Below are 25,051 nucleotides of genomic sequence, written 5' to 3'. Positions count from 1 at the left end.
ATTCTCCCCCTCTACTCTGCCCTGGTGAGACCCCACCTGCAGTACTGTGTCCAGTTCTGGAGCCCCTAACATAAGAAGGACATGGACCAGTTGGAGAAGGTCCAGAGGAGGGCCACGAAGATGATAAAAGGACTGGAGCACCTCTCTTATGAGGACAGGCTGAGAGAGTTGGGGCTGTTCAGCCTGGAGAAGAGGAGGCTCTGGGGAGACCTGATAGCGGTCTTCCAGTACCTCAAGGGGGCCTACAAGAAAGATGGGGAGAGGCTGTTTAGTAAGACCTGTTGCAATAGGACGAGAGGTAATGGTTTTAAAATAGAGGGGGGTAGATTTAGATTGGATATTAGGAAAAATTTTTTTACGATGCGAGTTATAGAACACTGGAACAGGTTGCCCAGAAAGGTGGTGGAGGCCCCATCCCTGGAAACGTTCAAGGCCAGGCTGGATGAGGCTCTGAGCAACCTGATCTAGTTGGGGATGTCCCTGCTCCTTGCAGGGGGGTTGGACTAGATGACCTTTGAAGGTCCCTTCCAATCCTAACCATTCTATGATTCTATGATTCTATGATTCTGTGATTCTATGAGCCAGCAGTGTGCCCAGGTGGCCAAGGCAAACAGCATCCTGGCTTGTATCAGGAACAGTGTGGCCAGCAGGAGTAGGAAGTGATTGTGCCCCTGTACTCAGCACTGCTGAAGCCACACCTCAAATACTGTGTTCAGTTTTGGGCCCCTCAGTACAAGAAGGACGTTGAGTTGCTGGAGCGCATCCAGAGAAGGGCAAGGAAGCTGGTGAGGGGTCCGGAGCACAAGTCTTATGAGGAGCGGCTGAGGAAACTGGGATTGTTTAGACTGGAGAAGAAGAGACTGAGGGGAGACCTCAGTGCTCTCTACAACTACCTGAAAGGAGATTGTAGGGAAGCAGATGTTGGTCTCTTCTCCCAAGTAATTGGTGACAGGATGAGAGGAAATGGCCTCAAGTTGTGGCAGGGGAGGTTTAGGTTGGATATTAGGAAAAATTTCTTTACTGAAAGAGTGATCAGGCACTGGAACAGGCTGCCCAAGGAACTGGTGGAGTCACCGTCCCTGCAGGTGTTCAAAGAACGTGTAGATGTGGCACTTCAGGACATGTTTTAGTAGGCATGGTGGTGTTAGGTTGATGGTTGGACTTGATGATCTTGGAGGTCTTTTCCAACCTTAAAGAGTCTATTATTTTATTCTTATTCATAAAATTTCATCAAACTGCTGGAAATAAGTCTAATTGTGATGGACATTAAAATATATGGGAACTGTAAAGTGTGAATACACAACTCTCTTAATGTTGTTCTGAAATCGTAAACAAAAATAACACTGAATTTCACCATTGTCAATAAAGCTGAAGTAGTGTCCTATGGTACGTGTATATATGGTAGTAGGTAATAACATGCCAAAGATGGAAGTGCACAATCATAGCAGTAGTTTTATACCTAGCCAGATTATTTCCTTGTAAACAAGTACATTTAATTATCCTGTCATCTATCTTCCCCTCCTCCAAAGGCTCAATAATTCATCTGCCCTACGTGCATATTACAGCTCTTCTCTTCTTACATCGCTTGCTCAAAAACCCTGCTCTCCTCCTCCTTCCAGACACACACTAAATCTTCCATGGCTCAACCAATGAATTGAAATATTAAATTATAATCTTTATCATTTGTATTGATTGAAGGATATTCTGTTATTAGGGCTTGCCTGAGTTTGGTTGACACAAACCCATCCATTGCTGCTCTGAGAGTGCAGTAAATTTTACAGGCCATCCTGTTTCTCTGCCCCACAAAGTAAAGGCACCAGCAAGGTCTTTGGGGACAGGTGGGAAACAGTAACAACAAAAGCTTAAGATGGCTAAAGGGTCCCTTGAGGCCAAAGGGGAAATAGTTTGATAAATTTTAAATCCAGATTGTAAATCTCTCCTATTGATTGCACAAAACCGGCTGGGGTGAAAGATAAATCACAGAAGATTCCTTTACCTCATAGTAGTGTAGCATAAAACTACATGGCTTTGCTTTTTGATGGGTGGCAGGAGTAGGCATTAGCAACCTCAGCAAGAAAGCACGTGTCTTCGTTTCTTGGTTAATGGATTAACTCTCTGTGAGAAGTGAGAATATTTTCTCAGCAAAGAAGTTGTTGTGCACAACATCAAGTGTCTGGAGGGTTAGTTCTGAAGGTCTGACAGCCATCAGCAGTCAGATTAAACGTCAGGTCTCTGCATCTTAGTATCTAGATAGGACCATTATTGCTGGTGCTGAGGCCAAAACCTGATCCTACATCTCTCATTTGAAGCGTTCCCCTTACCAAATGTAGCCTTTGGATTAGATCCCAAAAGCCTATGTTCTTTTCACTTTAATCAAAGAAACTGGTTGATAAAGTTGGGAGTGAATAACAGCCTTTATCCCTATCACACCCCAACAGTCTCACGCGCACTGAGATAGTGTTGTACAGAGATACCACAGTTCTCGGTGAGCAACATCTTAGCAAAAAGTGTGAAAGTATTCACTTAGGAAAATCTTTTGGCTAACGCGTTCATAAATAGCTTCATTCTGTTGGTTCATGACATCACTACAATCCCTTAATGAATTTGCAATTCAAGAAGGCTAATTTGTGCTCTAATTATATATTAGTCTGGACTGAAAGGTTTCTGGACGGAGAAAGGTTTTTTTCAGGCAATCTTTTATTCTGCTTATTGTATTTACTTAACAAAGAGCACTCAGCTTTTACTGTGCTTTTTCATAATAGATTTGAGCTGCAGTGTTACCTAGCTAAGGGCAAACATCTGCAGTCATGTTGGATGGATTCTGGTAACTGTCATTACCAAGAGCAAGGATTATTTGCAAAGGTAGGAAGAACCAGGCCAAAAAGCTAACAGATGTACTGCTGAAAAAGTTTAAGAGCTCTTCAGCTGGAATTCTTTCCAGACCAGTGGTAGATTAGCAGCCAGGTAATTTAAGGAAATTCAGATAAAAACTCTCACCAATAAAGAAAGTCCCCATGGAAATCAGTTTTCGTGTGTCACTTGAAAGAAGGCATTCTTGGTTTGGTTTTGATGCTTCTGCCAGAGGATGAAAGCTCAGCATTGTTCACAATGTGCAGAATTCAGAGCATTTCCACCTAACTGAGACTTCATAAGCAGAGAAGTACTTTAGGAAAGCAACTACGTCCTCCAAAGCAGTGAATCACTGTTGTAAAATGTGTTTCTGCTTCTTCTGCTACCTTACGTAGACAGTCTGTTAATGTAGGTCCCCAGCAAAGTACCCATAGCTTGTCAGAGGGAATTCAGCCTAAACAAATTGAGCAGCAAACTAAAATGAACTAAATAAAACAGGTATCTTCGATATATCCCTGTTTCTAGTTTTCATATTAACAGCAACTTTTCACTGTAGATTAATCCTGAGCCAAATTTTGAGCTAGTATAAATCAATATCAGTTCTCATTTTGCTGAATCTTTCCTGGCATCTAATGCAGAGGCTGATCATGACATTGGGAGTGAATGTCTGTGCCATCTGCTATCTGTAGGATGAACAGAAACTGCAGGTAGAAGGAACTGCACTTAATATGAATGTGAAAAAGAAGGATTTCAAGTAGGATTCTTGTTGTTTGGATAATAACTTGCTGTGCACACTGTAAATGTTTTCCAAAAATCAAATAAACAATTTCTAGAAATAGAAGCCATCGTAGTCTCTTGTGCCATCAACCCTTGAGCTCTCTTTGAGACTTCTGGTTCAGCCTCTGTCAGTGGGAGGAAACAAGGAGGTGAGCTGATGGTCTAATCCGTTAAAGCAGTCCAGTGTCCCCATTCCCAGGACTGACTGTCTCCCTCATTCCCAGCGGGACCAGCTCAAGCCTCCCGCATTCCCAGCTCTGCAGTGCTCAGGCACCATTGCTGGGAAGCATGGTCAAGGAGCACTACACAGGGGCAGAAACCAGGAGGGACGTGTGTTTGGTACAATAAACTCATTGCAGGTCAGTGAATTTTGAGGAGGGCTGTAGAATCAAGAAAAAAAAAAAAAAAAGGAAATGGACTTGCTGAGATGGTTTTGCCTGTGAAAAAGTGTGGAGTAGATCAGAATGCACTGACAAAATATTGCTTATATTTATCTCTTTTTTTTCTCTTTTCTTCTAGAAAAAGTAAGCATACTGTCAACCTTCATAGCACCCTTCAAGTACCTGAGTCCTGGCACAACCACCATGGAGGATGAAGACAATCTAAGTAAGCAGTCTCTCTTCTTTATAGTCAAATGAATAATAAGTTTAAAGGTAAAACCTCTACAGAGTAGGGGCAGTTGTGAAGAGGAGGTGGATTTAAGAATATTGGCAGGCCATAAGCATGTAAAATGCAAAATTCCCTGCTGCTGAGTGCACAGTCTCCAATCTCCAGTGAATGAAGGGTTAATCTCAGCTCACCTTCCCAGTTTTCCCTGTGCAGACCCTGGCATGGCAGGGCATAAGTGATGTGTCACAAATACAAAGGAAAAATTTCTTACAAAATGGAGATGTTTACACTCAGGTTTACAGGACTGTGGAGCTCCTTTTCCTTTCCTGTTTGTTACCTTATTTTGTTCACTCCCTTTTCTCACAGTCCCTAAAAACCAGGACATTTTGGTGCTGTGTCTTGCCCCTGTTTATATTTCCTTGATTACAAAAGGACCTTTGCAAGAGTAAACACTGCAGGAACAAGCCCCCTACTTGAAAAACTGTTTTCTCTTTTACTTTGTGATGTGACCTGGAGAACAAAAATTAAAGAAAATAAAGAAACTAAATACAATTGAGAGGAGATGGTTAGCTAGACTTGAGTAAACTACATGTAAGCCCAAAATTAGCCACCAGATTCTCTTGAGCCCTTGCAACAGAACAAAATCACTGACACTCCCTGAATCCATGACTGCAGAGCTGGAGGAAAGCGTTGCTGGGTTTGAAGGACCTGTGAAGCCTTCAAAACACCAAGAACTCTGGGAGTGTGCAGTTAAGACCAAGTAACCCTCAGTAAGCCCTTCCATTTATCACCTAGAAGCACTTATTGTGTGTTATCCAGCCCTGCTTATTGTAACACATCTTGAATCATTGGAGGGGAGGGAAGCTCTCTGAACCAAATGAGCAACTCTTTGAGTTTGAGTATCACCTACCAGATGGGTTTCTTTTCCAGCGAGACACGCGTTGACGTGTTGCCCTATTAGAGCTAGTAGGTGGGAGGATTGTTTTTTTTTTTTTCCCCTGTTATTGCTAATCTCCTTGATTTAATGGTGGAGCTACACCAAGATGAATAGCTGGTGAAGGAGTGAAGAAGCACAGCTCTCTGTTTTCTGCTACTGAGCATCACGTGGTCGCCACACCATTCTGCTGTGCAGGGACCAGCAGGTTTTTACATATCTTAGCGAAGGAAAAAAAAAAAATCCTGAAAATCTTTCAAAATTGGTCTCAGGGAGGCTACATTTTCAGGAAGAGATATGAGAAGTACACACGGGAAACATATTATGCACATGATGAGCTTGTGCAGGCACCTCATGCGTAATGTTTCCCAAATGTACTACTTAGTTATTTTTAGGTAATGTAGGAAGTTTGTACAAGCCAAACACTGTAACACCATTTTCTTATTGCCGCTGTAATGCCAAGACTGCTTCGTGCCTGCTCTGTCTTTAAAATAGCTCACATGGACAGGGTAAGCTGTGTTTTCTGAAAGAGAAATCGCAAATTTCACTGCTTTCAGGGATATCCTGCCTAGTCCTCCCTTGGGTCAAACATACACTCCAGTGATAAATATAGCTATTTTTTCTTCGCATATACAACACATTTTTAGGTGTTACTATTAGAGTCTTTAAAAAAAAAAGAATTAATTTAAAATTAGCCATATTTCAGTGTTCACTTCTAGTACAGTGATATAAATCACACTAATTTCTATAGCACATCTGTACCTGTAGAGTGATTTGGCATTTTAAAGAGCTTCAGTGATTTACTTTGAACAAGCAGAAGAACCTTCTTCTGTGCTGTGTTAACGGTTTAGGAGCAGCCTAGGAGAATGCTAGCAAGGCAGAGAAGTGATTTGCTTATCCCTGTAGCTTTCTGCTCCCTGAGCATCCTGTGAGAGTCCCCCTTCCTAGACTGTGCTGTATCGGTAGGCAGAGTCCCACTAGCTGAAATGGATTCAAATCCTGTTTCTGATTCCTTTATGCCTTCTTTACAAAGTGACTGTAGTTTAACCCCAACCAGCAACTAAGTACCACACAGCTGCTCGCTCACACCTTCCCCAGCAGGATGGGGGGAAAGAATCAGAAGGGTAAAAGTGAGAAAACCTGTGGGCTGAGATAAAAACATTTTAATAAGTGAAATAAAATAAAATAAAATAAAATTAAATAAAATAAAATAAAATAAAATAAAATAAAATAAAATAATAGTAATAATAAAATAAATTGTATTGAAAAGGAAAATAGCAGAGAGAAATAAAACTGAAGAAAGACAAGTGATGCAAATGAAAACAGTTGCAGTCTGGTAGCAGAGGATGGTTGCAATGCATGCCAGTTTAACTACACGTGCATTTTCAACTGGTGGTTATTAGCATATAGACACCATTATTGTGGTTTATGATCCATGAACTAGTACTAGAAAAATGTGTCAAAGGCACTAGGCACCTTTGGAATGGCATTTTGGGTAAACTAATCATCAGTCTCTGATGAAGACCTTATCTTCAACATGTGAGAAAAGGACCGCCCTACTCGTTCCCAGAAGTTGAAGTTAGCTAGGGGTTTAAGAAACATCACACAGGATTAGAAACAGGAAGTTTAGCTCTGTACAGTGTCTTCGACATTTGCTGGTAGTGATGCATTGAGAAAAAGTGATCTTCCCCTTGGTACATTTTTCTAGCATCCAGCAAGAAATTTACTCAGCTAGATTTTGCACCTGAATCATCATCTTTGTTAGACATCAACAGACCAGTCTAATCCTCTCCGGAGCCCACTGATACTTCTGATCTTACAACAGCCAGGAACAGGGAGTTCAGTGATTTAGTGTGTTGTCAAAAAGTGCACCCTTTTATTGCTTCAAGCCTGCTGTTTCTAGTGCTTGGATTGCGTGAAACAGTGAATAATCATTCCCTGTTCAGTGACTGCCTTTCATGATGTTACAGACCTCTGCCTGTCTCCGATCTGTAATCGTTCCATCTATTAGACTATCCCCACACACAGGTACTTACAAATGAAGGGTGCATCTCTAGCAGGAATGTAAGATTCCTGGGGATCTCATTGTGCAACGCTGCCATACACACAGACAGTGCGGTGAATGCTGCGGTGAATACCTCTCCCCAGTGCCTGCAGAGGAAGCTGATGGGATGGTCCCCAGCATATGGATTTCAACCACTGCAACAGTTCTGTAGGACAAATCCCAACCCAAAATTCAGTGTATTAAAGCATGTTCAGCTACGAGCATGTTGATTGAAGTCCCCTTCAGGCAGCATGAGGCACCAGAGCTTTTGATTGCACAGTGTGAGATACAGCAGGGACTCTGCCTCTAAGAAGACAGTGAATATCCTCTTCCAGCAGTCAGAGCCCCAAGCAATTCACCACAGAATCAACCCCTCTGGTTTTGTTTTGAAAACTCTGTCTATTGTTATCGTTTGGATTTCTCCCATGCCTAAAGCTAAGCTACAGTCTGGTCCTGGTTCAGGAAGGCATATGCTTAGATCAGTTTCTGCTGTGGGCCACCCCATGCCTTTTGCTGCACGCACTTATTTGCTAACTTGGACAGAGAGCATCAGAGTCTGAGTATCATCAGATCATTAGGTCATTTGAGAAATTTCCCTAATTGATAAGAGCTATATTCGATGTGCATGGATTTCACAGTTATTTCAGATAATAAGGTGGACAAAGTAGAGTATCTTCATTCTGGAATGGCTAAAGGCAATGGAAATCGCCTTTCACAAATTTTCCATCTTCACTTTTGGCAAATTCTTGTGCTTTTTTGCACTGGTAATGCTTCCCCTCACAGTGTGGTGTTACACACCAGTAAAGTCTAACAATACTGTTTTAAACAGCCTGAACCCTGTGAGCTGACGGGGAGGGTTCAGCAGTATTCTTGACTTTAGAATAATAAACTTGTAGCTAACAACAGAAATCACTCCTTCCTCTCCTACATGAAAGAACATAGATATGTATTTTTAAAAGTTCATGAAAGAAGTCTGCTTCAGGGAAACCTGCCATGATATCTCTTCTGAACTCTCCCCCTCAGTTCACAGGATACAAGTCAAGAATACAAACCTAAAAATCCCAGCAGAAGAATTCCCAGTTCTCCATTGTGGATTCAATAAGTGTATGAAAATGTCATCTTGCTTGCAAGAGGAGACTGCCCTACATGGCATTTGATGTAGTAGCTGACCTTGGACAAAGCTACTGTGGCTCTGGCTCCTGGGTTCACACCTATTGCTTCTGATTTAAAAATTTTCACTTTCAGGTATACCAGGAATTATGGAGGTCAATCCTTCTAACCCCTGCAGTCAATATGATGTAGATGGACAGCAAAAATGTACTCTACATAAGCAGGTCAAACAGGAGTCAGATATTAAAATGCAGAAAAATAAAAATTAAGTCCTACCTCTGTTGTTGAAAGTGCATTGATACCAACCTGCTGTTTAGTAAGATTTCTAAAAATAGTAATTTCCTTTGTCAGAGCTATCAGTTAATTCGGAAATTTGCTATACTGCAGAGATTGCAAATTCTTTCTTTCAATATGATAGCTTTTCAATAATGTACTGCCCCTTGTAATTCAATAGTAAAGATACCAGCCAACATGAAGATGCCACTTACCACCTCTCCTTTCCCTTCCTCCCTGGAAGTTGGCTTGGCAGCAGAATAACCTTCAACAGGAACAATATTATCTCTTCAAATGTAGCGTGGAGTATCGGATGGCTAGTTCTGCAGAGCCCTTATGACCCAGAGACATAGGCAGTGTCATTATTAGTGATGCATTATAGTTCTGAAAAGCTCTGATGATGCTGACTCTCTAGGTTAACTCTACTGTGCATAATGATCAAAAGAGGAAAAACACGGAGGAGCAGATATAAGATTGAGGAATAGTGCGTAAATAAATATATTTCACTAACTGCTTCCTTCTCTCCCATTCAATTACTGAAGCAAATCTAAGATTGTAATGTCTCCTTTTGCTTGTGAAACTTCAAAAATCAAGGAATAAAGTTACCTGAGGAGATATTACAGTGCAGAGGTGTGGGATTTTTTTAGAAATCTTACAAAATAAATTAGAAATTATTGCCAAAAAATTACAATATTTTTCTTTCTCCTTTTTTTTTTTTGACTCCCTCTCCTAACAGTTTTATTATTCTCCAACCTTTCATCATAGGAGAACTATATTTTATAATCCTTTTTTTCTTCCAAATGTAGAGAATGTGTTTTGAGAACTCAAGAGCAAAGACATTATGAGAGATAACAGGGCTGAAAATGATCCACAGTTTTGCATTTTCCCTGTGTGTATCCTACGACTTACCCCTTTCCTTTTAGTGCTCTTCATTTCTAAAATTGCTTGTGATTGTTCTATTACAGCTGCTTACAGTATTTATCCTACGTGGTTTGGTGTTATTTGCCTGCTTTGTCTGACTTTCACAATAGAAGTACATGTGCCACCATTAGAGGGGTAATCTTATGTCTGCTATACACAGGTCTCATAAAAGACACATTTCAAAGACCTCCTATTTCAAAGATACCTGAAAGTATAAAGTAATTTCACGTTGCCCCGCCGCTGCCAGGTGTCACACAAGTCCATCAGGCTCACAGACCTTCTAAGGCACTCACTGAATATCAGCTGCCTCTGATTTACATGCCATAATGACTTTTGGCCTGCTGCAGCTCTCACTGAGGTCTGTGAAGAACTGAGCTATTTCCTGGTGTTTCAGGATCAGGTCCTCTAGAAATCTGGTTGACTGTAAGGATACTTGCATGGATTTCCTTCACTGGCCAAAACATACTGTAAATGCAGACACCTCACCGTCATGAACACTTGACATTGTGCACATATCCTTTGTGCCTGATGTCTGGAAGTTTTACCCTTGCGTCTCTGCAGTTTTTTTCCTGACATCAGTGCAAACTCCCTGTTAGCCAAAACCTGGACTAGACAATTGCATAGATAGAATTTAAGGCAAATAATGTTTATTTTATGTCATCATGCTTTTAGTTAACCACTGTGTTAGTGAGGGTGATTAAGGTAAGATGCTAAGGTCACACATTCTTGTTCACAAATCCATGGTTCTCTGACTACAAAAGAAAAAAAAACAACTGGAAAAAGACAATATGAATTATAAATACAAATAACCCCTTGAGTTTTCCTATTCAGTGGTGCATAATCAATACAAATTCTTTTCAAACCTGAATATAGTGTGAAGCAAGAGCTATCTTTCTTTTCATGCTTCCTGACTACAATATCATTATGTACCATAATTGGCTCTGTAAAAAACCTATTAGGTAAGATGAGAGAGGAGGTGTGAAATACAGAACCAAACTGGCTTCCTGCTAGAAAGTATGTCTGAGTCAAAATATTTCACCTTTATTAAAAAAAAAAATGCATGCAACCAAATAGGCGGATTCTGAGAGGGATGGAAACTGAGAAGCGGTCACAGTGGAAAGCGGCTGGCCAAAGCCAGTGCCAGGGTAGATAGGGCAAAGTTAAAGTTGGCATCTCCTTCCCCCTCAGATCAGAGCTTCGGTAAATGGAATTGTGAACTCAATGAGAAAAGACCACATTATCCTTGTGTCTTAGTTAACCTGACCTTTTAAATGTCTTATTTCCAGGGAGGCTGTTTTAAAGATGTCACATTTTATGTGGCTGAATGCCATATGATGAAACTTTTCTTTTTCTGTTATGAATTTCTTCTTCTTTCCTTCCTCACCTGTCTTCATTCTCTCCCCTTAGCTTCAGGAAGTTAAAATTAACTAGTCACTAAGCCCTGAATTTGTCAGTTCATGTTCTGCCTCAGCAAAGCAGTGCAGCAGATGGCTCTGCAAGTGACTTTGGGGAGACGTAGACACAGGCTGGAAGCTCAGTGTGTGCCATAGGATTTTCGGGAAAGGGAGCTGAAAGACTAAGTCCTGCAAATGGGCCTCCACACATGCAATTGAGCATGGCCCAGCAGAAAGTGAGTGGACCGTTCTCTGTTCTCTAAGGACCAGAGGGACCTTCTCTGAGCTTGGGACTCACGGAGCCTGCACAGGTGGCATGCTCATCTCTGACAATAACAAATCATGGGAAAGGCTTCACGCTCAATGCCGGCTGGAATACAGGAGGCAGCCAGACAGCGCTCTGCTCAGAAAGGGATCAGGTGCATCGCTCCAGGGACTGGTTGCTTCACGGGTTGGTTACACTCGTGTTTATTTCCTCAACTTGTCTCTGCCCCAAGCAAAGCACGGGAGGACTGGAGGATGTGTCAGAGATGCAATACATTGAAACAAACTCATCAGAAGTGACAGGATGCTTGCTTAGACAGCAGCACATTTTCTGTCTCATTCAGGACACCAGTGAGATGAATGTCCGTTCTCAGTCATGCATCAACTGTAGCAAAGAGCACTGCCTCTCAGCATGGGCATTGCAAAGCATAGTTCAGAGCAATGTGTGATTCATTGGCTGAACAACAACGGAGTGCTCCCTCCATAGCTCCCCACTGTCATTTCGTTCTCTTCCTGGCACTCCTGGCAGTCGCTGTCTCCCACAGCTTTTCTTTGACATAGATCATTCTTTACATGAGTAATTACTCCCGTCATGATGCTCTGACTTTTCCTGATCTCTTTTAGATTTATCTAGAATTTTTGCAATATTAGTTGTTGCTGATGCAGGAGCTAAGAGTATCTGCAATTGAATTTGACAGAAAGACGCTCACTTATTAAACTGGAATATGAGTATAGACCAAATTATTGTTTCAAATGCTAGGAAGGTCTGTCAGATCATTTCTTAGCCTGGATTCATGATGTTGGCAACAGGAGCCTATGGTGTGAGTAGAGCCAGTCAATGTATTCATTGCAAATAAATTATTCAGTGCATTTGCCCATTTTTTTCTGTTTGTGAATCATTTGTGAATCATTTCTGATTTCTAATAATGTGTTCATAAGCATTCACCCACATGGATTATAGAACAAATCTCAGCCTAAGGGAACTTTGCAAACTATTCACTTTTTACTAGTAATTATCCAGTGTGAAAGCAGTAGTTCATTTAAGTCACACGGCATCCGTTATGCTTCATCTTTGAATGATGTAATCTTTTTTTTTTAAATGAAGGGCTAGTGATTAATGCAAGTAGAACTTTACAGACAAGTAAACATTCAGGACATGCAGGAAATCTGTGCTACAGATAATAAACCAACCATTATACAGATATTTGAGGAAAACCCCCAAAAAGGGTTGAGCAAGGATATCTATCATTAACTTTTTTTCTCTTTTGGCTATTCTGCCAGCCCTAGGCATAATGTCAGCTACTATGATGACAACTGTAATGTGAGGTTTTTTCTTTCTTTACTGACAGGTACCAGCAGTGCAGAAGTAAAGGAAAATCGAAACATTGGCAACCTGGAGGATCATCCAATATCGTCTAATGAGAGGGCAAGAGGGGGAACACCTAGCAGTAAGAGAAAAAGACCTTTAGAGGAAGGCAATAATGGCCATTTCTGCAAACTCCAACTCATCTGGAAGAAAGTCTCATGGTCAGTGACACCAAAGAACGCTCTGGTTCAGCTACATGAACTTAAACCAGGTTTACAATATAAAATGGTTTCCCAGACAGGTCCAGTGCATGCTCCGGTCTTTGCTGTTGCTGTGGAAGTAAATGGACTTACATTTGAAGGCACAGGGCCCACAAAAAAGAAAGCCAAAATGCGTGCTGCAGAGCTAGCTCTGAAGTCATTTGTTCAGTTCCCCAATGCCTGCCAAGCTCACTTTGCCATGGGGAACTGCATCAACCCATCCACGGACTTTACTTCTGATCAGGCAGACTTTCCAGATACTCTGTTCAAGGAGTTTGAACCATCTACACACAGCGAGGACTTTTCAGTCTATAACCCCGTTAATAACGAATTGCTTTCTACCGCTTATCGACATGGGCGTCTACTCTGCCATACACTGGACTTAATGGGCCATGGTAAGCAAAACAAGCACAAAATGGCATCCAAAGCGGAGAGCGAGAAGAACCCAGTAGTGCTGCTAAATGAGCTGCGGTCAGGCCTGCGGTACGTCTGCCTGTCAGAGACGGTGGAGAAGCAGCACATCAAGAGTTTCGTGATGGCTGTGCGAGTGGACGGGAGAACATTTGAAGGCTCAGGACGTAGCAAGAAGCTGGCCAAAGGTCAAGCAGCACAGGCTGCCCTGCAGGCCCTCTTTAACATTCGACTGCCCAGCCACATTCCCAGCAGGAGTAAATGTCACCATTTGCCACAGGTGAGAGCTGGGTAGCCACCACCACCTTGGAGGAACTCTGTCGATGAATGGGATTGGTATTGCTGTAGCTGTTGTTGTTCTACCAGATGGTTCCTCTGATGTTATAGCAAGCGCCATGCCACAAAATCGCTCTTTTCTCACAGAAAGAGCCAGATGCCACAGGCGAAAGCTTGAAAATCATATCCTGAAATTATTTGGTACAATTTGCAGCCTTTTCCACTGGAGGCATAGATGAGAGGGCAAAATGTAGGGGGAAGTACCAGCATCTCAGTTTACTAGAGAAAATGGTAACATTGACACAGGCAGAAAAATCAGGTCATTCTGTGGTTCTGCATCTTTCTTGATAGAAAGGAGACCATAAACAAAGAGATGCTCCATATTCTCCTTTTAGAGTTAATTTTTAATGAGAATAGTGCCATTCAGATGAGATATCAATGACAAGGAATGTGCTTGTAGCAGAGCAAACTCTCTAGACGATTCTGCCACTAGGAAAGTTAAGGACTTCTGTTTATTATAGGCTTACTTTTTGGGTTGTTTTATTTTTTGTTTTGTTTTGTTTTCAAGTATGCCTCCAATAGCACAAGCAATAATGGAAGCTCTAAGGTTTTCCTGCAACAAATGTAGAGATTACTGCTGTATTCATACAGAAAATACAGATCTGAGGTACATACCTAGCACATCAGAATTTCATAGTTGGTCATATGCCAAAGGCTATCTTCACATTACTTAGACTTGTGTCAATTTTCTAAGTTCAAAGGAAGCCAGAATTCGCAGACATTTTGAAGCATTACATGGGTTTAAGTAATTTCTTGATTTGTTTGTGCTATCATAAAAGGTTTGATCTGCCAGTACCAGGAGGTGACCTGCCACTACAAAGCTCCCTTTATGAAGGGAGCTGTTAATGTCCAGAGTTTAATGCAAAGCACTGGGAGAACTAAGAGTCATTCTGCTGCTGGCTTGCTGTGAGACCCTAGGGAAGTCATTTAAACCAAATATGCCTGTAATAAAAATGAGCATATTATCTGAAAGAACACTTCAAGATCCTTAAGTGGTGTGTAAATGCAAATTATTAGTAGCGGTTCTCATTAACATTTGTAAAGATGTTCATTAGATGTTCAAGGAGTCTGATAGGAGATTAGTCCTTCAGGTGATATGATTACCTGCAGGATCCAGGAGTTGTATTTGGTGACCTAGATGTTTCCCAAAACAAAATATGAGAAATGCAAGAAGTCCTAAAACACATCACGATCCTCCACCTCTTCCTTTTAATTCTAGTTTGTAAACTCCGCAAACCAGTGGGATAATAACATAATTTAATAATAGCAGTGATCTTCACAGAGTGCTTTGCAGGCATTTTGGAAGCCTTGGCCAATCTGGCAGTTCCATCCTCCCAGTACTCCTCCAAAGTATGGAGGAAATCTTATGAGAAATCTGTGCTGTTTCCTGCCCAAATTAGTTCTGGTAAGGAGTAGTTTGTTTTGATGAACATGCCTGTCCTTCCCCATGGAAATCTAGCACTTGGATATAAAGAGGGATCTCTAGTCCCGTTCTGCTGACTGCTTTGCTGCCCCCAGGGAACTTTGCTGGGTGGGTTGGCAGGTAAGTACCATACATTTATCAACTGGTGGTTTGTCATGTTCTGAGACTGCACCACAAGTATAATTGAGCTCTCTGAAATATTCCCTGGTTAACTGGCTTCATTATCATCTTCTATCTGGATATCACATCTCAGCTGGCTCCCCAGTTGTTCACTAGGTGACACATTCTTCAGTGTATATTCCCTTTTTCGTGGCCTTATCTCCTTTCTGTAGGCTTCTGCCCTGCTTATCTTCTTTTCCTCACTGTTTTGGAAGTATAAATGTCAGTGAAAAGGTGTCACTGAACTTTCTTTGTCAGTATTTTTTGAGTGGTTATGTATTGTCTAACTAAAATACTACTTATGTGCTTTTAATGCTATCATTCAGTACATTGAGAGAAAAACCTTGACACCAATTTCTACTGACCTCCTTACTAGCTACTCTCATCAATAGACATAGCAGCCGTGACACGAAACCCAAGTTTGTGTTACTCACTTAAGTTATAACTCAGCTTCCACTGAAACCAACAGATGTATTTCCACTGACTTCACCTGGGCTACAGCTTAAGCATTAAATCCAGAAGCATCATTACTTGTTCTCGCTATGTTGTGCAGTATCTCATCAAATGACTCTCTTTGCTCACTGCTTCAGCCAGCCAGCCCATCTGGCCAAGCAGTGGTAACCATACTGGGGCGAGTGTAGTTCTCGTTGAGCTGTGGTTAGAGCCAGCTGCTCCAAAAGTTGTTTCTGCTCCTTCTTATCTCCCTGATCTTCTGTCAACCACATTTTCAAGGACACCTTTCAAGCTATGTTTTCAAAGCTATTCCGACTTAGTAGACTCAGCTTGGTTTGTGTCTAAAAGTGTTTAAAAGCAGGAGAGTATCTGAAACCCAAACAGCTCAGGATAGAATTTGAAATATTAGAAGTGAATATTGATTTCTTCACAGAATAAGGAGCAACTAGTGTCCTGTCCAGCCATTCACTCTTTTAATGTATTTCTTCGTACTTGTTAGGATATCAGATAGCTAACTCATTGACAGTAGGGATAGGCAAACAAGACCAGCTGTAGCAGTTGCACATATCTTTTGAGTATTTTGTAGAGTCCAGGAGTATGTTTATCTCTGTGGTTGCCCTTTACAAAGAGTATTCTGGCTTTGCATGTCTCCGTTCCTGTTTCCCTTGCTGTTATCGGTGGCATTAGGAGGCCTGAATTTGGCTTTTCCTGATTACAACCTAACTGGAAACAGGAAAAGGCAGAAATCTGGTAATACTGCTGGTCCAGTTGTGCTGAACTTGGGGATTTCACAATGTTCAAGAAACTGACAAAAAAAAGTTCAGATGTCTTTATGAGCTGGGCCTCTCAACTGCTGACATTTCTGCTTTGCTCATCAGAGCTCCCAAGAGACATGTCGTCCCTCAGCCTGGCCCTTGAGCACGCCCTCGGACTGACAGTCATTTCTCCTGCTGACTAAGGGAGATTCAATGAAAGATGTCAAAAAAGGTACCATATCCTCCAGTCTATCCTGAGAGGTGCTGCCTACACAGGAGGCTTCCTAAACCACCAGGAAACACAGAGCATAGATGTAAAATCCTACTACCTTCATGTCTTCTGATTCAGGCAAAACAAAGAAATGCAAGAGCATCAATGATGATGATTAGAAGCTCAACATAAGCTGGTAATGTGCATTTGCAGCCCAGAAAGCCAAATGTATCCCAGGCTACATCAAAAGAAGTGTGGCCAGCAGGTCAAGGGAGGTGATTCTGCCCCTCTGCTCTGCTCTTGTGAGACCCCACCTGCAGTACTGCATCCATCTCGGGAGCCCCCAACGTAAGAAGGACGTAGACCTGTTGGAGGGAGTCCAGAGGAGGCCAAAAAGATGATCAGAGGGCTGGAGCACCTCTCCTATAGGACAGGCTGAGAGAGTTCGAGTTGTTCAGCCTGGAGAAGAGAAGGTTCTGGGAAACCTTATAGTGGCCTTCCAGTACCACAAGGGGGCTGATAAGAAAACTGAAGAGGGACTTTTGACAAGGGCATGTAGTGATAAGAGAAGGGGCAATAGCATTAAACTGAAAGAGAGTAGATTTACATTAGATATAAGGAATGAATTCTCTACCATGAGGGTTATGAGGTGCTGGAACAGGTTGCCCAGAGCAGTTGTGGATGCCCCATCCCTGGAAGCCTTCAAGGCTGTGTTGGATGGAGCTTTGAGTGACCCGGTCCAGTGGAAAATGACCCTGCCCATGGCGGGGGCGGGGGGGGTTGAACTATATGATCTTTAAGGTCCCATCCAACCCAAACCATTCTATGATTCTATGATCAAAGCCAGAAATGGATTAATTCCCTGGGGCAGCTGCAGTTCAACTTGCTTTTTCAGCTCCCTCACCTGCCAATGCTGAAAACCCATCATGAAACTGTGAGCACTTTACAGTACTGGCATTTTCTTAAAATAACAATACCGTGCCTCTGATTTTCCAGCCTGTGATTATATGATATGTTTGAGCTGACTGCAAAACTATACCCAAAAAACAAACAAAAGTGTATCACATTTTACACAGGAAAAATTTTTAATTTCATAATTTAAACTCTAAATAATTGAGATTCTGCCTTCGTTATCATCATCAACAGTGCTTTGATCCACTTCCGTGGTTCTCATACAGGTACAATGATGGCTGGCAGTCCTGAGTTCTTGCCCATGTATAGGGTGGATATGAGGTAGCTGAGATAATCCAAGGACCAGCTGAAATGGTCACAAGATTTGCCTATCAATCTGCCAGCTACTGTTCTTTCTCAAACCAGATGTCCTATCTGTGCTATGGCACTGAAGTGCAAGATAAATACTATTGATGATCTGAGGCTGGGCACACCAAGTTGATCAGAGTAGCCAAGATAGAAGCCTGGAGATCTGCTAAACTAATGACAGAGATGAAGTGAGTCAGGAGAATGGAAATTACAATGCATCACTGTGTGCTTTTCTTAAGTCACTAAATATTGTTCCTTGCTTCCTAGCACAGTTGATCTGAACTCAAATTGTCCGTCAAATAATAGGCAATTTATTCAATTATCGTCTTTTATGGAAGCCTCACAATTGTTTCTCACCATCTTGAGAGCTAATTTTCTTGTAATCCAAAATAGGAGACAACACCAAGGAGTGCTAACTCCACCAGCCCTAAAGAGTCTACACTGGTAGAAATCCATCCACATACTCTTGGGCTTTTGAGTGCAGTGTGCTCATTTCAGGAGAACAAGGTGACCCTCAACTGCATCTGACCAGTTTACAGATTGTTTTTCTAATCTTTTAGTCCTTCTGATCTATCTCACTCTGTCTAAACAGCGTTCTTACTGCTGTAGAGCAAACCCATTAATTAATATTGCCATAACATATTAGTAATAGAGAGGTGCTTGGATTTCAAACGGACCTAAATTTAAAAAGAGCAGGTGTGAAAATCGCATTCATTCCACTTTGAAATAGCTTAATGCTGGTGTTACTGGTTCACATTCAGAGCACTAGTTGTCAGTTTATTTGTTTAAATTAAACCTCATAATGTTTCGTGTGTATGTCATAAAAAATAAATAGTTTTTTTTTTTTTTCCCTTCAGCGAATAAGGCTGTTTAAATCCAGTTAAACACCCTATTTGCCAAAAGCTTTATTTGCAGACCAAAGCAGTCTGGGTATCCCCATTGCACTGATTCTTTACCCAAGCAAGTCAAGGACTCCTGCCAGCTAACTTCAGCGTCACCTTGGTGAGCATTTTCATGGGAAGAACAACCACCATGCCCCACACCTCTCAGCCACTTCCCTAAGGAAACCTGTTCCTCTGTGTTGTAAAACTGTTCCGTTTTCAATTGTTCTGGCCTCCTTCACTTTATTTCTCTAACTATCCTCATTTGCCAACTTCATCACAGCCAAGCCCTCTCACCTGTGTCACAATTAAGCTGGGGCAGAGGTTGGCAATCATAGATTTGACCCTGTGCAAGAGGGACAGCACACAGAGCTGGCATTGAGCTTTGAGAAGCTGTTCTAGCGTGTTCGTGTGAAGAGCTTTGTCTGGTCAAGTGACCAGGTCCATTTCTTTATAACAGTCTCTGTTTTCTCCTGCGCAAAAAGAAGCAGCTGATGGGTGTGTATGTAGCTCCTGACAGTGAGATGCAAGAAAGGGAAATGGTGGGGACCAGAGAGATGCCTCTGAAATACAAATAATGTTTGATTTTCAACCATCTATTTCTGACTCTGTGGGTGGGGAAGGTTGCTTTTTATAATCAGAGCAACGGGCAGTCAAGACATTTATAGGATTAGAGTTTCTTAAGCAAAACAATGGCAAAAGAACCAATTTAGAGGCACAGCATTAGTGCTCTGGATACTGTTATTATCCTGGCTGCTAATAAGATTGCAGTCACTTCTAGGCTCACAGCTGAGAGACCAGGACCACCCCCTTACCCCTCATACAAGTCCAACATAAAAGATTATTTTTGTCCCAGAGATATTAGATCTTGAATCTTAGATGAAGAAATTACCATGTTTTAATGTCTACCATCCATGCAAGATCAAAGGGAGATGCAGAAGGGCTACCTGCATGGAATCACGGGAAACAAAGCAACAGAGTGGAAAGGGCTCCAGTCGCTTGCTCTCACAGCGTCAGCACATACGTGCAGACACATTAAGGGGTTTGCACATGAAAACCAGTCATCACTGCAAAATAACATATTACTTTGCATCAGCTGGGCTACAGAAATGCTCCAGCTATCTGCTGCAGGAAGAAATGTCTACATCAGCGTATCCATCTCTGGACCCCTCTCTTTTGCTCCTCAGCTGCTGTACTCTGTAACTCCCTGGTCCCTCCTGGCCATAAATAACTCCAGCAGCGTCCCAGAAAGATTCTACTGCACTTGTCTTTAAGTCCTACATTATATGGAGCGTGCTTGGTGCTTTCAGAGCATTAGGTATGCTAAACCAAACTCTTCTGATGGAAATGTTAAAGTCTAAATATACCACTCACCTAATTAATAATACTTAGGAGAGCTGTAATAATGGTGATAATTAGTTAATGAATGGCTGATCTTCATTTACAGATTCAAAAAAATAATTTTAGCATCTTCAAGGAAAAACTCGTTAAGGCTGAACGTAATTTTTCTTGACAGTGTATCTACTTATGTAATTTAAGTTTATAAGCAACCCAAAACTCATCTTTCTCTGAAAAAAAAAAGAAAAATAAAAAGACCTTTTTATGTTTTCCTTTACAAAGACTCGAAAGATTCCGCTGTTATTACAGTGCATTTAGAGTGGGATGAGTCTGATTTAGCCATCTGACTTAGCTGCTGGCTGCTCTTTTAGCATAGTTGCAAATATTTTATGCCATTATGCCATCCATAAAACCAGGATTTGATTTCTTCCCTTCGGAGCCTAGATTGCTTATTAAACATGGGTAGTGAGACACAGCGTGGACTCTGCTGACTTCTGCTATTTACCACGATGAACCAGCCTTGCCAATCCGGGAAGCTGATGGTGTGGATCTGATTTGTGAAGAATTATTATTTGTGCGACCCATTATGGTGAGACAGTTTGTGCAGAATGATTAGGGCTCTGGCAACGAGCAGAGCTAGTTAGGACATGAAAGCTGAATCCCAGGCTCATGTCATCCACACATAAAACTTCCTTCTAAACCAGACACTCTCACAGCTGTCGGAGTCGCCTTTGTTGCTTTCTGGCTTTGTAAGTGAGCTAGGGACACTTCAAAAAGCTCCCAGCAAGCTGGACCTTGTTAAAGCTCCCACTTCGTCCTGGACTTGCATCCTGACGTTGTTTATGATGCTTCATTATTATCTACTTATTACAAGCCGTGATTGTTCTGCTCCGCTAAATGGAGCTGTAATACAAGTGCCTGGAGTGAATTTTTCTTTGGTCGAGTTCCATGCAAAGCCTTCTCTGTTTGAGCTGGAGTGCTACAGTCATGCCAAAACCACGTTCTTTATCTATTTTTGTCTATAGTCACATCTAGGAAGCCTTAATTATTCAAACAGATTTTTTCTTCTATGTACAGAGTATCAGAAGCAAGCTCCTACCATTTATTTTACGATGACTACCTCCCTCTTGTGGTCCTTGTGCCAACCGTGTGGCAGGCAGATTATTGCGGCACATGGGGAAGACTAATAACACAAAATGCAAGCGTGCCTTGGAAAGGCGGCAGCTCAGAGCCTGCCGCGTCCCCAGCGATGCTGCTAGAAACCCAGTGTCAGCTGCAGCTGAGGAACCGCTCCCTTGCTGCTGAATAACAGGGGATGTCTTTGTCAGTTTTATTTTATAGCCTTGAAATAGTGCATTTGTACAGTAATTTTGGAGCAAACCAACACTCTTCTTGCCCTTAATCTCAGCTAAACTGCCCATGCATACTGCGATGTGAAAGGATTATATGAATCCACGTACACACACACACACAAAAAATAGTATGCATGTCATAAAAGTCAATAGGTGGAGTATATTTAGGACTTAATCTTAGGATTGTTGAGAATTAACGGACAGAGCATACTTTTGATTTGCTGTTATAATGGATGTATAATATGACTTATGTGTTTAGACATTTATACAACCAAACAAAACTAGAGAATTGGCTTATGTTCCTTGAGAGAGTAAAATCCTTTGTTGTTCATTTAGTGCTTTCTTTATATGAACATCTTACAAGTGAGTTTGGATCTCTAATGGGAGCAAAATTTATCAGAGCAAGGGCCTTTTTTTTTCTTTTTTAACATGCATGATGTGAACTTTTGTTAAGATAAAATATTTTTGCAAAATCCTGAGAAACAGAAATGGGAGATAAATATGCCTGTTCATTGGGAAAGTGGGTAAACTATCCACTTCCTTTCATCACAAAGTTTTATTCCATTAAAACAATCAATATTGTCTGTGTCTCATGATACTCATCAACTTCTTAGACGGAATTCCAAGAAACATAAAATATTAATGCATCTATAAACCTTTCCTTCTCCACCTCAAATACTTCAATATTGTCTTTAGACAAATTCATCCTTTCTAGTTTTCTAATTGATAACTTAGAGTTTACGTCCAAGCAACCTAACCATTATTCCTTACTTGTCTTCAGAACTGGAGTAGATATTTGATATGAAAGCACCTAAGGATGATTGCTCTTTGCCTACTTGTCATCACATCTGCTGCAGACAGCAGCCGTGTAATCAAACCTGAATTCAGACAATGGTACCTTAAAATCAGAGCTACACTGAGATGTCACCCAAGTGAGCCCATGATACTGAAGACACATTGATTTGTTGTATAAATTCCTTGTGTGCTGTTTTTTCTCACTGTCTTTATCCAGTTCACCTTTAAAAACTAAATGTGGAAAGAGAACATTACTGGGACAAACGTAGTCAAATTAACAAAATCAACATGTTTTGGTTTCTGCAGAGAAATAGCCTAAGTGTCTCATGATTTCCAGATTCTTCTGTTCATGTCATTTCATTGTTGAGTTCCTATTTTTAAGGCCATTTTCTATGAACTGGGCACTATTACTCTCAGAAATAATTGCAATCAACTCCTTTCCCTCCTATGTGGGTCATTGCTTTTTTAGGTTAAACACAAGGAGTAATATGAGTCTCCAAGGTCTTGCGGGGAGAATGAAATCGGCAACACTGGCTTAATTTCTTGTTTGATAATTAGCTTTTATCCAAACCAACTCTACTCTGTACATTTAAGGAATAATCCTCTCAGGGATATTGGAGGATAAACTCATTACTCCTGAATCAGTCCCCTCTTTTCTTCCACTTTCATTGAAACACACGCAAGTCATTCTAACCCTCGGTGTCTCATGGCCCTTGTACACTCATCATATGGAAAAGAGTTCATAACAGCACCACAAATATACTGTTAGGGCTTGGTTGTCCTGGTCATTGCAGAGGAACAGTGTCCAAGAGAGGTGCGGAAACTCAACATGCTTATTTAAACCTGATTCAGCTACACGGAAACCCCCTGCAAATTGAGTCAGTGGCCATCAACATCCAGCAGCCAAAAAAGCCGAGCTGGAAGATAACAGGGAGCAGCGGTGACAACACAACAGGCATAGAGTCAAGTTCCTTCAAGGTTCATGGTCATGGCAGCAATGAACTGACTGATGAACACCAGAAGATACAAATCAGAGCCACACTGAAGCTTTTGTGTTTGAGTACCAGCAATTCAGATGAAAACAGAAACAGATCACATAGCTGTTGAAACTGTTCTCTGAGCTAGAAGTTAGCAGCAACATGATTCACCCAAAACAGTGTCCTATAATAATGCTTATAGCGGCTCATAGCATGATAACATGGAGAGAAGAGGGATGGCCCATGAGGGTCACCATTCTGGAAGACACCTTCACAGATGCTAAAGGTAGTTATCAGCTCCAACTCAGGAAAATTAAAAAGCCGTGGCACATACATTGCTGTGGTTCATATGGATCATTGAGCTTGCAGCTCAGCCCAAGGGTTTTGCTGTTTCCAGCCAGGGCTGGCAACCCATTAAAACCCTGTCATATTTTGCCCCTGTTGTGGTGTTGCATGTTCTCCTTCCAGTGCTCAGCTCAAGGCCACTCAGAACTTTTTCCTTCAATTCACAGGGGGAACTAATGTTTTATTGTTAGTGCAGGCTGGTTGCTGTGACTTTCCGATAGTGACTTCTGGTCATAGCCCTGCTCTCCTGGAGTGGAGCTCCTTTGGTGCTTGATGACTTGGGGCTCTCACTGGGAGGTTCACCTCAGCACAGAGATCATAGTATAGAGTGACATGCATATTACCAGAACAGCAGGCATAAGATATCTTTGCAGATTTTGTGTTTGTGTTCTTCAAAAATACACCTTTTTCAGTGCTGTAGCACATTCCTGCTGATCATTCACCCATATCTATCTGGTTCTCTGGTAGTTTAGGCATGGCCTAAATCATCGACATTTACTCAGGTGAGTATCTCAGCACGGCTGGAGGAGTCTGTGGATTGTATTTGTCCTTCCTCTAGGTGCTGGCTACTAAGCAGAGAAGACAGCAAAACCTCTTAAAATTTGTTTGCTAAATAGGCAGATTATTTTACTCAAATTCACAAGAAAGTTCTAAAAAAACAAAACTGCAAAATGTTGCCTTATGAACCCTCAAGTAGAAATTATTTTTTCCCTTTTTTTTAGTGTAGGATATTTTTGGTCACAATCATAATAATCCTACTGATAGGAGATGCCCTCTGCTTTTCCAGGGCAAGAACCTTCAGCTGTGTGTTACATTTTGACTTTGCAGGAAATCAAAGTACGAGAGGGATGAGACTGCTGTTGACACCACATTCTAGAGAAAACTGACAGGAAAAAAATGAATAGCATGCCCCAAAACATTAACAAGCATAAATTTTGCTTTTAAATCTTGTGTGCATGAAAAGAGAAAGTAACATGACTTTCAGATTTACTACTCTTTGATGTAGATAATTTGAAATCTTTCCCTCTATGAATAGGCAGGAGCCTAAAATGAATGTAAATTTTCAGAAAATTACATTTTTGCCTGCATCATTTCTTGGACATTTGTGAACCTGGAGAGATCTTTCTCTCAAAAAGGGAAAAAAAAGAAATCCAGTCTCCTTTATATCTCAAAAATCAAGCAAACAAGCCAACCTAGAAAGTCCTTACGGGCAGAATAACACCCTTGCCATGTAAATGATCTGAAATCAAGCAGACATCCAAGCAAAGTTTTCCCATGACAGAGCGGGAGCGACTTGAGCAAATCCAAGGGATCTGTTGGGGAGCCCACGATAACAACAGGTCACCAGATGAACGCCAATGAGGCTGAACTGAGCAGCAGGAGAGAAGGAAACATTGCAAAGACAAGATGGGAAAAAAAAAAAGCTTCCATGCTGCCTTTGACAGAAATTGATCTGAGCAAATTAAACACTCGTACTATAGTGGTTAGTAGCATTTTTTTTTCAAAACACAAGATGCTGGTGAGCAGCACGGGCAGTGTGCCTTTCCCAGGCACTAGTATCCGGCAGGTGGGAGCCGGGCTGCTCCCAGCTGCAGACGTGAGCGGAAATTCGC

The 25,051-nt window shown here is 41.5% G+C and overlaps 1 protein-coding gene across 2 annotated transcripts in view; it reads left to right on the top strand.

The window, feature by feature from the left end:
* The window catches only part of ADARB2 (adenosine deaminase RNA specific B2 (inactive)), a 320,892-nt gene that overhangs the window by 201,099 nt on the left and 94,742 nt on the right, over positions 1 to 25,051 (top strand). For both annotated transcript variants that reach the window (XM_086741923.1, XM_086741922.1), the window contains 2 exons: positions 4,147 to 4,233; positions 12,526 to 13,433. In XM_086741923.1, the coding sequence (XP_086598049.1) occupies positions 4,147 to 4,233; positions 12,526 to 13,433 (995 nt within the window). The remainder of the gene's footprint in view (positions 1 to 4,146; positions 4,234 to 12,525; positions 13,434 to 25,051) is intronic.

Source organism: Chlamydotis macqueenii, chromosome 2 (genome assembly GCF_036417535.1).
Source record: "Chlamydotis macqueenii isolate bChlMac1 chromosome 2, bChlMac1.mat, whole genome shotgun sequence".
NCBI lineage: Eukaryota > Metazoa > Chordata > Aves > Otidiformes > Otididae > Chlamydotis > Chlamydotis macqueenii.
The sequence above is the reverse complement of the archived record's forward strand: the minus strand, read 5'-3'. Positions and strand labels throughout refer to the sequence as shown.